Source organism: Dermacentor andersoni, chromosome 11 (genome assembly GCF_023375885.2).
Source record: "Dermacentor andersoni chromosome 11, qqDerAnde1_hic_scaffold, whole genome shotgun sequence".
Lineage (NCBI taxonomy): Eukaryota > Metazoa > Arthropoda > Arachnida > Ixodida > Ixodidae > Dermacentor > Dermacentor andersoni.
This window is the reverse complement of record NC_092824.1, coordinates 90,415,049-90,432,162: the sequence shown is the minus strand read 5'-3', so window position 1 is coordinate 90,432,162 and position 17,114 is coordinate 90,415,049. Positions and strand designations below refer to the sequence as shown.

General features: G+C 45.0%; 1 protein-coding gene across 3 annotated transcripts in view; it reads right to left on the bottom strand.

The window, feature by feature from the left end:
* Cln3 (CLN3 lysosomal/endosomal transmembrane protein, battenin) overlaps positions 1 to 17,114 on the bottom strand; it is an 88,936-nt gene that overhangs the window by 26,115 nt on the left and 45,707 nt on the right. For 2 of the 3 annotated variants that reach the window (XM_072285294.1, XM_072285293.1), the window contains exons 1-4: positions 14,411 to 14,718; positions 4,165 to 4,210; positions 2,595 to 2,682; positions 2,472 to 2,528 (exon numbers count right to left, since the gene is read on the bottom strand). In XM_072285294.1, coding sequence (XP_072141395.1) covers positions 2,472 to 2,528; positions 2,595 to 2,682; positions 4,165 to 4,210; positions 14,411 to 14,468 — 249 coding nt within the window. In that variant the 5' untranslated portion in view covers positions 14,469 to 14,718. Of the gene's footprint in view, positions 1 to 2,471; positions 2,529 to 2,594; positions 2,683 to 4,164; positions 4,211 to 14,410; positions 14,719 to 17,114 lie in introns of those variants that run through there. The other variant, XM_072285295.1, reaches the window with a different exon arrangement.

The window sequence follows — 17,114 nt, the reverse complement described above, 5'->3', positions numbered from 1 at the left end:
CACTAAGCATGCATAATGATTAGCAGTGACCTGACAAGATTTTGTCAGGGGGCTTGTCTTCATCAGTTCACTTGTCCAACCAAGGGCTCCAGGAACGTCTTTTGTTCAACAACGGTTGATCATTTTCAAGTCTCTGCATTCCCATGTGCCCCTGTTCTACTAGAATAAGCATGAGTATCTTTTAGATTCTAAGAGCTTATTTTTGCATGCAATGTTATTAACACCATAAAATGATGGAAACTAGAGCCTAAATAAGACCAACCTTTGCATCGCATGGTAATACAGTGCAGTCCACTTATAACGATATCGAGAAAGACGAAAAATATGATCGTTATAACCGATGATCGCTATATCTGGACTGCAGTTATCAAAAAAAAAAAAAAATAAACGCGTTTGCGCTTTTTACCTTTGCAGCTCTGAACTCGAATTCGCTACTTGCTCTAACGAATAGATGATGTAGACAGTAGGCCGTGAAAAACAAACTTTATTTCTAGCGCCAATGACCGTGTCAAGGATTAGGCGCGCCGAAATAGTCCGAAATCTGCACTTGCTTTTGCGGCAGCTTCAGCTTCACAACCGCGGTGTGCATGGATTCCAGCTGCTGCGCGAACACTGGCGGCAATCCTTTAGCATGCATAAAATCAATTAAGGAGTCGATCGACGATAGTGCACTTTGCGTGGACATCGTGGTCGGGGTCAAGGAGCCACTGTCGATCTCGTTGTCACTGTCGCTGATGCCGTCGCCACCGTCGCACAACTTCGCGTCTGTCCAGACAGCACATCTTCGGCGATCGCCTCGTCGGTGACCTCATCGCAGAACGAGGCAGCACTGTCTGCAGTCAACAACTCCTCCTTCGACACACCACCTGTGTCACCAGTAGGAACGAGCTCCCAGAGCTCGGTTATGTCAGCGACTTCCACCGGGTCGGTCTCAGCAGGTTGGGGAATTTCGTCCTTACGCACAAAGCCCGCCTTCTTGAAGCAATTGGTGATGAACCACTGGTAAAGCGCCTCTTCAACATCGGCGTTCAAAGGGTCTCTAACCCCTTTTCCGCTGATCGGAATGGCCGCTGATAGCTCCTGCCTTCACAATCGCGGTGCTCCCGGTTTTCAAGATGGTTGATATCGTTAACTGGACGAGCTCATACTTCTTCACGAGGGCGCTCACCTTGAAGCCGCATCGAGAGTCCTGCAATATATCCATCTTCGTGTCAAGCGACACCGCTTTGCGCTTTGTCGGCGCCATCTTCGAACTGAGTTGAACCGTTCGTTGCACGCTGCTTCGGTGTCGTCAGCCTGCTATCGCGAGAGAGACGCGGGACGGGCGCCACCGCGCCGCTTTGCTTGTCGCTTCTTTTTTTCTTTCTCTCTCTTTCGGAGCGACTGTGGCCGACGCGCATGAAGCAGCTAGCGCCATCTTGTGGCGCGCGGCGCCAACGTTGGCTGCGCCTACTCGTGCGCGGGCGGGGCGAGACGCGCTGCGCGGTAATGGCGGCAGATACGAACTTACGGAGGTAAACATCGCCTCGTCTCGACATCGTTCGTTTCAGGGAACTAAGCAACGCAAACGTTACGATTATTTGGCACGGAAAACGCCGTCCAGACTGCAAAATTTTGATCGTTATATCCGATATGCGGTGAATAACCTATCGTTATAAATGGTTTTTTTCCCCATAGACCTAATGCATAAAATGACACTGTCATGTCGACCCATCGTTGTAACCGATATATCGTTATATGTGGTATCGTTATAAGTGGACTGCACTGTATAATAAAGAAATAAGCCTTAAAAATGTTAATTTAAGAATCTACAAGCTTGTTTGAAGTCAAAAGAAAGAAAGTATGCGCGGCTGGATGAATGTCAACACTACTGTGACGATGAAAGAAGAAGGCAATTCCTTATATATACACATTAATTACTGTCATGTTGTAGTGACGGTGAAGAGCACAGGAGTAAAAACTGTGAATCATGAAAGTGACTCTTTATTGGGCAAGCTTGTGCCCAGAAAAAACAAGCAACGGTCAAGCACAGTCTGTGATCACAGAAAATCTGATCTGCGAATCAAGCATGTCGGCTTTTATACGACTTGTCAAAGGTTACAGGATAATCCCTGGTGCCCACCTGCCTTCCAGAAGGTACTACACAGTTAGTGTTGTGCATACAATCTGATTACACAAGTTCGGCGAGAACATACAGAACACACAGAATCAACTATAACATCTGAGTAAGTTCCAAATCATGCAGACGCGTCTTGTGCTGAGCAAGAACTAAGTTTTTAGCGGGTGAAATGCAGTCCTCGAGAAAAGGATAAATAGGTACACATGTCATTATACTCCAGGCAGTGGATTAGTGCATCCAGACGACAATGTCAGATCTGTCCCTAGTATACTAGTGTAGAACTACAAAACTGCATGCATTCGTAATGCGAGCCTTGTATCATCACATGTTGGTAACAATAAAAGAGTCTTACTCCTGTGGATGTTGGATTGCATCTTGTAGTGTTGGGTGGATGCGGATCTACCGTGACCTGTGTGAGCAAAACAGGTAATTAGAGAATGAACTGGGCCACCCTGTACAGCCATACGGTTCTTACATTATGAGGGCCGACTTCTTTATTGAGGATGTCGAACGCGGCGCTGAGCATAACAACATAAGCATAATTGTTACAGAGTCCCAACAACCTGAAACAAAGGTATTATGGCACACATAAACAATGTGTAAGAAGTCGCACATTTATGTCTGTGCAATAAGTTACGTCTGCGTGTAATGTTTGCTGCTCTAAGGACCTGTAGGTTCAAGCATTGCTTAAAAACAATTAACCAAGAAATTTGCCTAGCTTTTAGCTTATACGTTTCCTTATTGGGAGTACTTTCAATTGCCAACAAAATTATTTTGGGCAATAAGTCGGCTGGCCTTCTTGTAAACATCTGAACTCGTGTTTACAAGAATCTCGCTGTGCAACCTTCCACCAATTTTCTTTGGAGGTCAGACCCATTAGACAGCAATAAATGCACTCCATTAGTGGTGAAAAATAAATCCATATGTTCATGTCACTAAGTGATTTACTTCCATATTGCATTACTTTCTTTAAGTGCTCAGGAGTTGCCAACACAACAACCACTGACAGAGTGAGTGCAAAAAAAAGTTGCTTTGCCAAAGCACAACAGACCATTTTCTTCTAATTGTGAAGCTAGCTTTTCTGCACCATGATGTTCCAAGCTAATGGGAGCATAGAAAATGCTTTAATTGGCATGTGTTTGAACTACTGGCAAATTTCATGAAATGGAATAGTATGCATGGTAGTAGGGCTCCCAACACAACATTATATGGGACAGTTAATTTTAGCATGCATAGTTTCATATTGCACGTGCACTTAAACAGCAATGATCAATGCCACCATCAACTGAGCAAATGTTCAAAGTGGTGAAGTACACTTGCAAATAAAGAAAGTTTTGGCTGATTTCTTAGACTCTTAGATTGATTTATGTGTTTTAATGTACCAAAGTAACATATGGGGGCAATGAGAAATGTGATAGTGAAGGACTCTGGCTTAATTTTGACCACCTAGCATTTTCTAATGTGCCCTCACTGGGACGTGGCCACAGTGGCAGGAAACAGCCTGTAAAGCTCAACAGAATAAAATTTGGAAAAGGGCCTACTGAGGAGTAAATAATATGAGAAAAAAAATGGTTGAACATCAAAAAAGGACAAACTGGGACAAAAGGCTGTCTCGGGGCTTACTATAGAAGCATAGGTTATTTGGAACATATCTTTCAGTACATGCACGTTTGCGAACACACCTGAGGAGGCAGCTATGGTGTCACAAATGCACTTCTGATATGTGGCCTTTTTAACTTTGAAAAGGCATTGCGCATAATATATTTGACAAAAAGTCATAACAGTCTATAATATAGCTTTATGTGAAAAAATCCAGATCACAATCTTAAATGTACAGAGCACAACCTTTGCTCAGGTATTCACTTCAATAAAACCTTTGCAAGAAGCTTTCACTAAATACCACGTCTATAAGCAATCCTGCTAGACAGGCAGCGTACACACTAAGCTACAGTAAAGTAAGCTTACAACTATGCAATTACGCAAAACACCACCTCTCACAACATTACCTCTGTTAAGCTTATTATGGAAAGGAAAAAAGGCATTACCAAAAGCCAACAAGGTTGCGTGTGCGTCTCAGCTTATTTCCATGATCTGTGGTATGAAATGAAAGGATTATCATTACCTCAATGGTCATTTACAGCAAAGGTCACTACAATGTAAATGACAGTAGCAAATACCTTTTTGTTGTTGAAAAAATCACACTAGCCACACTTTAGAGCATAATTTTTAAATAGTGTAAAACATAGTTAACATGTTGCAATGGCAGTTTTTACTAAAAAATGTCACTTACATCCCAGAGCAAATGAAACACAGCACTTTATTCCTTAAATATAAGATCATCTCATCTTACCATGACAGAAGAACATGAGCAAGGAATTGTCCTTTTTACAGCCATGTCACATTCACCATGAGAATTCATTGTCCATGCTATCCGCAATATTTGTTAATATTACCATGTGTCATAGCGCTCTCTGGCCATAACTGGCCCTTGCCACCGTAAAACACTACACATCATCAATGCAAGTACATTTGTTGCATTTAGTTCAAACACCAAATTTTGCAGTTTGAGGCTATGCCACAGGAGTCTTCTAAATGTGCAACATTATGAACCAACCTGATTGAACCAAAGACAAGGGCAGCCATGTAAACATAATTTTAATTTTGTTATTTTTCTAATTTGCTCTACACTGTCCAATTTTATTTTTCACATGGACATTACAATACTATATTAGGTAAACCCTTCTGTGCCACTTTATTATCTTGAAACATGACCAGAAATGCCCGAAATATTTACTGCAAGATCCTTTACAAATAACAATGTAGACAATGTTACACGCCATTTGCGCATTTTGAAGAAGGTGCTTAGCAGGAAGACGAAGAGAACGATTGAAAGAGCTCGTTCGTAGTTTGTGGTTATTCTGCCGTCTTGGTTGTGACTTCTGTGTATATTTCTTGTAAATATAATTTTCCCTAATCGTTATCTATGCCACATTTTTGATGGAAGTGCAGGGTAACAATGCATTACGACAGAGCTCCACAGCGGCTGTCGCTTGGATTTTTCCATGATGGCACAAGAGGTGGCCTCTTCCCCAGCAGCGACAACGTCAATGGTTGTCCTTACGCAGCAAAGAGATCCAGGCATGATTTCCCAAACCAATGACGTCGATACTGACTGGTTGGCCCTATACGAGCGTGTAAGTAAAAAGAACCAATGAGATGATACGGTCATGCTGGCGAATGTTATATTTTACAAGGAACAGCAAAGGTGAGGCTCGGAAATCATGAAGCTGAAATTGGAAGTTGGGATTCTTGCAAGCAAAAGATGCATGATCTGTTTGGAAAAGCCACTGGTTGTACGGCCGTAGCGAAGAAGGTGAAACATCCACAGAGTTCTATCTTTCTTATATACAGGATGTGCTGGCCTTTTGTCGCAGGGCAGATGAGATGACGGAGTCAGACAAAGTGGGACGTTTAAAAAATAACAGATGATCCATTCAATCTGCTCACTTGCAAGGACTGCAATACGGTCGACTCCACCATACGGGAGTGCAAGTGCTTTAAGAATGACAAAAGGCAATGCATTGCTCAGCAGCTCATACGACTAACACAACAGCAACATCGTCGTGCGAAGACGTACCTGCACCACAGGTATCACTCACTCAGGAGCGTGTTACCAAGATTGTCTGACACGAAATTGAGGCCATGTCTCCTGCTTCCATGTGCTCCCATGCCGTTGAGTCTATGTCCCCAATGATACTACTTGTCCAAGCCATCATTAATCAGGAGCTGTCCAGTGTTGGCTTGGACTCTGTGTGTGCCATCACTTCTTTATGCCCAAATGACCATCTCCAATTCTCCTATGCTTAAGGCCCGAGGCCCCCGCTACGTCTTCGCAATCCAGCCGAATGGAGGACTGCCGATGACCAGCCTATTTGCTTTAGCTGCCATAGTACAGGTCACATTGTAGACTATTGCAACAGCCATTCGTCTTGGCCTCCTCATGCATCCTATGCTCATAACCATTGCCCTGAGAGCAATCCTGACCATTTCGAACCTCACTTTGCACAATCGCATGCCACTAGCAACGACGCTCCCACCATGTCATATCGACACTCACCATCTCCGCTTGGAAACTGGTCTCATTTGCCGCTCTTTTGTCGCCCGTCACCTCACTCGCCTGATTTCCGCAGCCCGTCATCACTGATTCGACATCTGCCTTCGGAAAACTAGATGATGCAGCACCCGGAGGTGACGCTACATTAACGAACTGTCCGCAAAATTCTCTGACCATATTGCCGACTGGACGTAACCTAATAGACGTTAAAGTGGGCGGTGTACATGTCGCTGCACTCTTTGACACGGGTGCACAGATATCTGTGATGTGTTCAGAGCTTCGTCATCACTTGAAGGTGCTCACACCACCCATTTTGTCTATCATCCATGTTGCCAATGGTGGAACGCTTCCTGTCCTTGGGGTATGCTCAATACTCATCAGTGTCGCCGACCGCTCCACGACTGTACTAGTTGCTGTGCTCAAGCAGTGCTCCCATGAGCTCATCCTCGGCATGGACTTTCTATCACCCCACTCCACCCTGTTTGATTGTGGAAGTGGTGCGCTCCAGCTCGACTTGCCTCTTCACTTTGACGCTCCACCCCATCAACCGGCGTTTGTGCTCTGTCGATCACGTTCGACTGCCACCTCAAGCTGTCATTCATACTGAAGATGCCAGGCCCATCCGACGATGTCCCTATTGCATGTCCTATGAGGAGCACAAGTGATTAAGCGTGAGGTCGACGAGGTGCTCACCAAAAATGTCACTGAACCTTCCTGTAGTCCCTGGGCATCACTTGTCGTCCTAGTAAAGAAGAAGGATGGCAGCTGGCGCGTCTGCATTGACTACCAGCACTTGAACAAAGTCACATTTAAGAATGTTTACCCACTGCCCCGGATTGATGAAGACCTCGATTGTCTTCACGGGTCTACCTACTTCTCATCCATCAACTTCCACTCAGGATATTGGCAGATTTCTGCCGACGACCTGAACTGCAAAAAGACCGCATTTGTTACATCTGATGGTCTTTTTCAATTTAAAGTTATGCCTTTTGGCTTATGTAATGCCGTCATTACGTTTGAAAAAATTATTCACTCTCTGCTTCGTGTCTACAAATGGTTGACATGCTTCTGTTATCTATATGATGTGATCGTTTTTTCACCAGCATTTGAGAGCCACCTGACTATCGGCAGTGCTTGCCATTTTCCGATGTGCTCTTCGAAGAGCTGCACTCTTCGAAGTGCAGCTCTGGCCGTCACGAAATTACTGCCCTAGGCCACCGTGCGAATTCTTGCTGCGTCCAACCTGATCCCGACAAAATTTGTGTCGTGAAACAGTTCCCTGCGCTGCGTTCGGCCAAAGATGTCCGGAAGGTTGTTGGCTCGTGTTCTTACTACCAACGTTTTGTCAAGAACTTCACCGACATTGCTCGTCTGCTAACACAACTCCTGAAGAAGGAAAGCACATTTTAATGGGGTCCTCAACAAGCCGATGCATTCCAAACACTCAGCAGATTGCTAACTACTCCTCCCATCTTGATGCTTTTTCACCCCACATGGTCTACACAGGTACGAACGGACGCCAGCAGACACAGCATTGGCGCTATCCTAGCACAGCAGCAACAAGGCCAAGACCGCGTCATTGCCTATGCCAGTCGTCTCCTCTCCCCCCAGAGCGCAAGCTCTCCATCACTGAATGCGAATGCCTTGCTCTAGTTAGGGCAGTCGCAAATTTTGATTGTATTTTTTTAGCCGCACCTTTTCAGTCATCACGGACCACCATGCGCTGTGCTGGTTCTCGTCCCTCAAAGACCCGACTGGACGCCTTGGTCGCCGTACACTAAAGCTTCAAGAATACAGCTTTGATGTTTTTTTACAAGTCCGGCATCATGCACCAGGACACCGACTGCCTATCACGTCGTTCTCGTGGACCTTCCCGATTCCATTGCCTATGATTCCGACCCGCGCATTCTCGCCATCTCAGACTTGAGCAATATACGCAATCAACAGCTTGGCGATGTAAACTTGCGGTCCATCATCAATCGTCTGTGTTCTAATCCTTCCTACCTGTCCCTCCTCCTGTTCTCTACCATCGCAATATTAACTCCGACAGTCCCAAGCTTCTGCTCGTAGTACCTATGACCCTCCGTTCTACACTTCTCCACCAGCTCCACAATGTGCCAACAGCTGGTCACCTCGAAATATCCTGTACACATGACCACGATCGGCGTCACTTCTTTTGGCCAAGCCTTTACCGTTCTGTGTGCCGTTACATATCTGGTTGCAAGTCCTGCCAATGTCGCAAGCATTCGTCCTTGTGGCCTGCCAGCCCACTTCAGCCTATAGGGATTCCAAGTAGTCCGTTCTACCGCATCGGCCTTGATCTTGTTGGGCCATTTCCGACTTCTCTTTCGGGGAACAAGTGAATCGCCATAGCTACTGACTACGTGACACGACACGCCATCACACAGGCACTGCCGACCAGTTGCGCCACAGACGTTGCTGACTTCCTGCTTCACGACATCATCCTCCACCACGGCACTCCATGGCAGCCGCGGACAGATCACGGTCGGTCTTTTCTTTCACACATTGTAAAATATTCTTTGCCCACGCTCCACACCCCACAAGCTAACCACCGCCTACAACCCACAGACTCATGGACTCACAGAACGCCTCAACCGCATGCTCACACCGCAAGCTCATCACAATGCTATCCATGTACATTTCTGCAGACCACCGTGACTGGTACAAAAGTTTGCCTTATGTGACATTTGCGTACAACTCGACCCGCCACGACATTGCCGGCTTTTCCCCCTTTTATCTCATTTGGCTGCCACCCCACGTTGCCCTTTGAGACACTACTTCCATCAGCTTCGCACGCTGCTACAGATTATGCTCACAACGCTATTACTCGTGCTCATACGGCTCGTAACATTGCACAGGGTCTCTCTGCCTCGCGGCTGACTCAAAAGGCTCATTACGATAGCCACCACAGAACTGTTGGCTTCAAGCCAGATTCCTTGGTCCTTCTTTGAAACCCTTGCCACCACGTCGGCCTGTTCTCGAAACTTTCTTATGGCTACTCTAGGCCCTAGAAGGTTTTACGCCAGCTCACTGAGGTGACATATGAGATAGCCCGTTGGATGGTCACCCGTGATCTTCAGTGCACCCCCAACGATGTCGTGCACGTGTCCCGTCTCAAGCCATGCGTTTCAGCCTACAGCCCTTCCCTTGTCTAAGCGCCGAGATGGTGCTCCGGCCGCCGGGAGCTATGCTACATGCCACTCCCGCATTCCAAAGAAGGTGCTCAGCAGGACGAAGATGAGAATCGAAAGAGCTCGTTCGCCGTTTCTGGTTATTCTGCCATCTTGGCTGTGCCTTCTCTGTATATACTTGGTAAATTTTGCCTAATCTTCATCCACGCCACGATATTTCAGGTGTTTATTAGCAATATTTCTACTTATCCATTACAAAAGAGAACCTCAAGAGCACTACACAAAAAAATGAAGGAAAATGAAGAATGCAAGAGAATAAAAAGTACTGTCAATAAGCCAAGCTCGTCATAGATTGTTCTTGCCAGAAATATGTCGATGACCCCAGCTCATTAGGGCATAGTAGGGGTTAACAGTTTAAATATAGCCATCACCTCCAGTACTAATTGTCAAAGGCATAAATTTATTTTCTTTCTTTGAGCGGATGAGGTAACTCTGCAGAACTCTTTTTACAGTCATCATGTAAGCAGAAGAAAAAAATAAAGATTTTATTATGCAAGATGCAACAAGCCATAACATCTGTATTTTCTTGAAGTACTACATAAATCAGACAACACAATTGCAATTTCTTTATTAAGTTATGTACACTTCCTTAAGCACCACAGTAGCAAGTGTCAAATGGACCAGCTCCCCATAATCTACTTGATATTTTATCATTCTGCAACAATATTTTTTTTAGATTTCTGTTTCCCCAAAGGCACAAATCTTTATGAGATGTTAATTGTACGCAGCATGCCACAGGTCACGCGATTCAACAAAGCTGCAACCTGGCTGCTCAAATGCCAGACATGATTGACAGCAATTAAGCCGATATAAGCTTAATTCCATTGCAAGGCCTCCTAAATAAGATTAATGGTTCTCTCGGCAGTGTACCCAGTATAGTAGTGCCTTTAAGTAATTGTGAGCACAGTGTTGGACACATAATGTTGTAAGAATGTTGTCATGGTGATGCTGACTTGAACAGGTCCGACATTCTCAGCTTGGATTTGTGAACAGCTAAATTGCAACAGAATATGAAAAGGAAAATTGCCATTCACCCAAAACCAGCATGAAGCAACAAAGAAAACCAATATAGGTTGTAGGAAATAGAGCTTGGTTCAAAATATGCACTTATTCAAAACATGTACAAAGGTTCACATATACATTGTGGACATTGTGGACTGTAACTGCCAAACATGCCGACTGAGCAAACAGCATGCATTGATGATCATGATACCTTATTTATTGGCATGAACCCACCATGGGGGATAGGCTATGAACTGGGACTGAAGGTGCCAATGTTTTCATCGTCATCTTTGCTGTCACTGGTCTGCGAAAAGACAGGTGCCCGCTACAAGGTTTCTCAGAAAGAAAGCATTCACAGATGAAGAAAAGTTAATCCTGTTCCAAGGATTTAACACAGAACCAAATGTCTTTTTTTTTTTTTTGTGCGTTTGCTAAGTCATCTGAGCTAACCGGGAGGCAAGCAGATCACCAAGCAAGGCCAGATTAGTTAAAAACTAAAAAGCACAGGGACAGATAATATGTAGGTCCTTTGAAGCTATATGCTAATCTCAAATGCATGACAGACAGTTTTTCCTTTCACAAAACTTGCCTCAACTTGCGCATTTCTGTTGAACACATTTGAATCATTCTTAGTCCTTGTGCTTCGATTTGGACCTTGCTCTGTTATCTACCAACCTCCTAGTTGGCTGAGGAGACAGAGTGACCATCCCAGAAAGTTGTTGGCCCTGGGTCAGGTGCTTGGACCGCATAGAATTTTTCTTCAACTGCAAAACTTCCTTTAGAAAACGCCCATATGGTTTTCCTTTGTAGCTCTATGCTACTAGCAGACTTGAAGCACAAAGGAAAAAAACAGGGGCAATAGCACAGACCCAGAGAAGCACTAGTCCATCTTTTCGTCCCTGTTTGTTCCTTAGTGCTTCAACTCTACTAGCTACAGAAAACCAGCCAGTCCACTCTCAAGCCTTGCCTAATTTTATGCTACTATTGAGTGGATGACAATTTTCCCTTTGCGTTCTCCACTTTGCGCATCCTGCGGAATAGACCTGCCATATTGAACCAAGACGTCTTTGATGTGTTTCTCGATCTATGTATATAATATACACTAACCTGCAAGCCTGAACGATTCATCTTACAGCCCATGCAACATAGAAAATTAATGTGAACACCAGTTGGATATGGCTGCTTTCCATGTTTCCTTGCATGAAATAGCTGTATATCGTTCACAGAGGAGGCAGCGAAATTACTCTAATATCTGACCAGAGGCACCAGCCCCTACCCATTTGTATCTTTCACTAAACAGTTTCACTCAAACTATGTTGCCACCTCAGGCATTTCAGTTTGAAAGCAGATGAAGAGTTATTTCACAGATGGCATATTTTGCACAAGCAGTGTCAAATTTACCTCAACCTTGACCTGACAAGAGAGGCACATGAAATCTCATGCCATTGAAGTGTATTGCCTAGGTAGGCTGTTGGATCAGCCACTGGAAGCCTGCCACGCTTTAACTTGACAGCTCAAAGCTTGCATTGCGACTCAGTATGTGTGCTGGCCTTTCCTGCTTCAATGCTTCCATCATGTCTGTCTGATATGCTGGCGGCACTAATTGCAAGACGGCTGTTGCTACGACACTAAACTACAAATTCGACTACATTCACAATGTGCTTCTGTGCAGCAAAAGAAAAAATAAAGTCGCAGAATAGGCACACGAGTTCTTGCTCAACCAACTGGCAGAATTGCAAAAAGCTTCATTGTCACCTCCTGCCTGCTACATTTTAGTAAACGTAACAAAGAAAGAAAAAGTGGGAATGACACATGTGTTGCAAAAATGTGAAATTCTATTGAAGCTCATCTAAAAACAGCTCAACTATCTAAAAACAGCTCAACATAATATGGCAAAGGGCACAGTTGTGTGTGCGATTAGTCCACTGTACATCTCTAATATGCAGGCTCTTTGCTCAACAGGTGTAGAAATTTTGTTTTTGATGTTCCAGACACCCTATACCATATGGTATGGGGATGTGTACGAAAGCATGGCACAGTAGACATCCAAATACTAACTGAGGAGCGGTGGGAGGCCAAGCTAACAGACCTGGACCCTAAGAAAGAGCGCAGCCTGATTGAACGGGCACAGGAGATGGCCAAGGCCCGCGGATGCCCGGAATAAGGAGGCCGTCCACCTAGGGCACACACTGCATTTACGCAGAATAAAAGTTTATTCTCTCTATCTCTCTTTCCACAGCCTTTAAAGGATCTAGATTTCCTGGACCCATATTCACATAAAAGTTCTTATGCTAGAACTGTCAATAAGAGGAGATGCAAGCCATTCGTGATGTGGGACATATTAATGAATACGACCAGCCAATGATAATTAGTAGTTTGGAGTGGGCAGCTTGTGTAAAGCATATGCTTAAAGGAGGCAGTTTCCCAAAATATTGGTCTCCAAAGTCAATGTAGTTGCTATGAATGGCCAGTGCTCTGCACATCTATGCTACACTTCTGCCACATTCTATGGTCTTCACAATACACTTCAATTATGCTGTCAAGCCTTGTTACAAACTTTAGATAAACCTTCGTTGCATCTGATATTCGTTATGAGTATGTATTAGTTACATATATATCACAGTTCGATTGTATATGCGCTGTACATGTGGAAACATTCATAATACAACAAAGTACAATCAATAGTTGTCACTTCAAAAATTATGCACCAAAAGTAAGCACAATGCACACACGTTTTTAATGAAGTGGATCATTTGCATGTGTTACTCATATAAGTGATCAGTAAGTAACTACGAGAGCGTAACGGCAGCACAGAAACAGCAACACAACTGGCACCATGCCATGTGCTTGCACCATCACATAGTTGTCTTATCGTTTACATGCATTTGAAAAGCATGGTTATACGTTAATTATAACCTGACTGGAGAGGCACATGGCTGTCCCAATGAAAGTCAGCCCCTTTGAAAAAGGTTGACATTTGTACCACCTTGCTTAGTGGTTACAGTTTCAAGGCGAACTTAACCGGTTTTACATTTAGGTGGCCAGGCAGAACTTGGTTATGCTAGACAGCTACCTTTATTTTTGTTTTTTCGTTTGTTTCCTTCAAGCTTAATTCTGTGCCCCCGATACACCTTAATTGCTTAATTCTTACGCGGACAAGGTCGCTCTTGTAATTCAATATATGCCAGCGTGACATCTGCATTGTTGCATATATCGATCGTGTCTCTAGCAAAAAAGAAAAGAAAGTTTAATTCATGTGTTATCTGTCTAAGTGCCATGCGCACACGCCGATCAAATGGCCATGAATTATTACCTCACCGCGGCGACGCCGCAATCTGCACGCGCTCAGCACACAAGGCACGCACAAATAAAACGACATTATTGTTGGCACATCCGCGTGTTTCCTCCCGTTTCCGTTCATACTCATGGATCGAGCACAGGGCGCCTCTGGCAGATGTGCTCTCGCAGCCCGGCACGCAGAAAACGACTGCGTACAGTAGAGGCGGAAAAGATCGCTACGCCGGACGCGAGACGATACAGACAAGTCCAAAATTGTTTTCCGGAAGACGCGGTGGTATCCGGAATGCTGAGTCGCAACGCACCAAGTTTCCAACGCCTCGTGAGTAGTTCTAGATCTTTTTTTTTTTTCCCTTCAAGTTTCGCTTGCAGAGCTTTTGTTCAACCCCATCTTGTCTCACAACCTCACTGCGCACACTTTTTTTACTGCTTTGCATGTTCCTTTTAAGTGACCGACGAAGTTACAGCCTCGACTTTGAATGACAACGTACGAGGCGCAACTTGCGCGATCGAACTTGCGCGAATACGCGTCTGCAATTTTTTTTTATGAGTCATGTGGCACAGCGCACTGTAAACTCCCAAAAGCGCGTTCGTCACACATTCAGATGCTACGTTGAACAACGCTCGATCACTAGAGCACAAAACAAAATGAAAAACTTGTTGAACCTCTCGGCAAAGGCAGAACATCTCCGTATTCAAGTTCGGACGACGGGTTCGAGGGCATTTCGCTGCTTTCGTCGATGGCAGAACAGCTGTGAGGGCACTAGACCATCATAACCGTGGAGCTACCCTGCACGGATAGTTCACTGCGCTGTGCAATTGGCTGGGCTGCATTTTCCCGTATTATCAGTACTTCCGCGCAGCATTCAACATTACGCAATAACACACAAACAACCCGACGAACTCGAGAAGCGATTGCGCTACAGTGGGATACAGCTTAAAAAGACAGCAGTTGGCAACCAAGGCATACGGACCGCGCGGGATTGTATTAATCCGCCAGCCTTTTCAAAATGGCGTCATACTTAATACCTCCCGAGCGTCTGCTGTTCCTGAAATCTTTTCATCGGCGGAAGCGATGAGGTGTGGAACAGAAATGGACGAAGTGTATGGAGTCTGAGAATTTCACTCTTCAAAAGTCCGCGGTACAGTTCATTTCACTGATGAGCCCGATTTACTCGTGAAACTCCACTGCTAACTGAAGTGAAATTTGACAATAAGTTGCAGCGGAGCAAGAGTTTTATTTCAGTTCAATAAAGAATTAGGCTTTCACCGTTCCGCTATAATATACGAGTGAGAACATATAACATTACGCGCTTATAATTCTATTTTTCTGGTTACCGCCTTATTTGGGTAACAGGGAAAGTTTGACATACGAACTATTTTCAGCCTCGCGGAGGAACCATTAAGAAAAATCATGACTGTTGTAAAATTCTACGAGGATTAGAGACGAAATGATAGAGGAGAGAACTTGGCTTCAACTTTTTTTTTTTTCTAAGCAAGGGGAAAATGCAGCCATGTTGGTGTGCCATCTCCCTTTGCGCCTCCAATCGGCTCGCCGGAGCAGATAGCGCGAGATTTGAACTTGCATCACAGAACATCTATCTTGTGTTGCCACGAGCCGGTGGAACTATGCGCTATAGACGCGCGTCAAAACAAAGCTAGAAACTTCTGTAATAGTTTTAGTGAAGCAGACACGCTCGTGTGTTTTTCTGTGGCACGTTGAAGAAGACGACGAAGACTCGCGCCGTGATTACTTGAGCGTCTCTGTTGCTGGCTGACAATCGCGCTCACAAACCCAAAACACAGCTTTCAAACTTCACACCACACTCCAAAGTCAGCCTTTCAAGCGAACAGAATGTGCTGCGAGAAAGATGTGGGCCGGAAAAACTCACTTTTCTGACGCCTAGAGCAGCAGCGAGTGCTTCAGGAGCACGGTTGCTATGGCAACGTTGACGTTTGGGGTACCAGTCGAAGTGCTCCTTCGCAAAAAAACAAAAAACAAAAAAAAAAACAGCACGTGACTTCCGCCACACTTTTTTCTAACACGTCGTGCTGGCCGGAGCCTCTCATACGGAAAATAGCGCTTCTTCCTCTTCATAATCACACACACACACACACACACACACACACACACACACACACACACACACACACACACACACACACACACACACACACACACACTCTCTCTCTTTCCTACGCTTTTCTTCCTCCAGAACTATAAACAACAAGGAAGATTTGCATGGATTGACGGATATCTGCGGTAAAGAGGGAGATAGAACATACAGAACTTTCAAGCAGGAAATTGCCAAAGAAAACATCTGCGATAATTCTAGAGGAAGCTCTTTTTTGTTTGAAGCCAGGACGGGAGTATTGCGGTATAACCGAGTCAAATACACGTTATGCGCTGCACATGGAGAGGACGAGGAAACGGCTGGACACCTGGTACTTTTCTGTAAAGGGCTTTGTCCTACCCTTCAAAGCAACGGGGTCTATTTTTTTCAAAGCATTGGGGTTTAGGGACAGTGGAGGCAAGATGGACTTTAAGCGGGTAGAAATAACCAAACGGAGGTTATCTGATTGATGCCTAAAATCAAGGCAAGAGTGAAATTTCACGCTCCACTAAGTATAACATATATCTCTAGTCACGGCTAGGTGGCGTGGGCCGCCGCGCGATTTAAAGGGCTGTCTAATCCATCCATTCACCCATGTATGGATGTCTGACTCCTGCAATCGCTCCCGGCACTTGCGGCATGGCCTTCGAGATGCATTTTTGTTATTCCGAGGCCGTCGTTGGTTCTGAACATCCGCTTGCGCGTGAGCTCCTGCTGTAGCCAATGCCAAGTATGTTTGGATGAACAATCTCCGGCTGGCTCTTCAGCGAGCCGCAGTACGATTAGCCAATGGACTTGTGGCGGCACCCCGCGGTGCCCGCGGTATCTACGCCATTTAGTCGACCGCAGCTTGATGTCAGCTACCTGCCAATAGCAGCCGTCTAAGGGAATGACGAAATAAAGCGTCCAGAGGAGACTCAGGACAGGGCCTTCTGTTGAAAAGAGTGTCTGAGAGAAAGGGTACTTCGCGATCCGCTTGCGAGCTCCACGTAAAACTTGGCTGGGATGTTCACAGCAGCGTATGCTACCCGCGGACTGTGTTATTTCACCAAGACCGAATGGTGGTTCAGGGCCCCTTCAACAAAACGGGCTTTTTTTGCCACTGCCACAGCGCAAATCTTTTGCAATCTTTTGCTTATCGATAAAGCGTTATACTTCATTGTAAACAAATGAAAGACGTCATTTAAAGGCCTCTGAGCACTTCCCATGACCACACACACAAAAAAAAAGATGGCCCAAATATGCAAAACTGCATG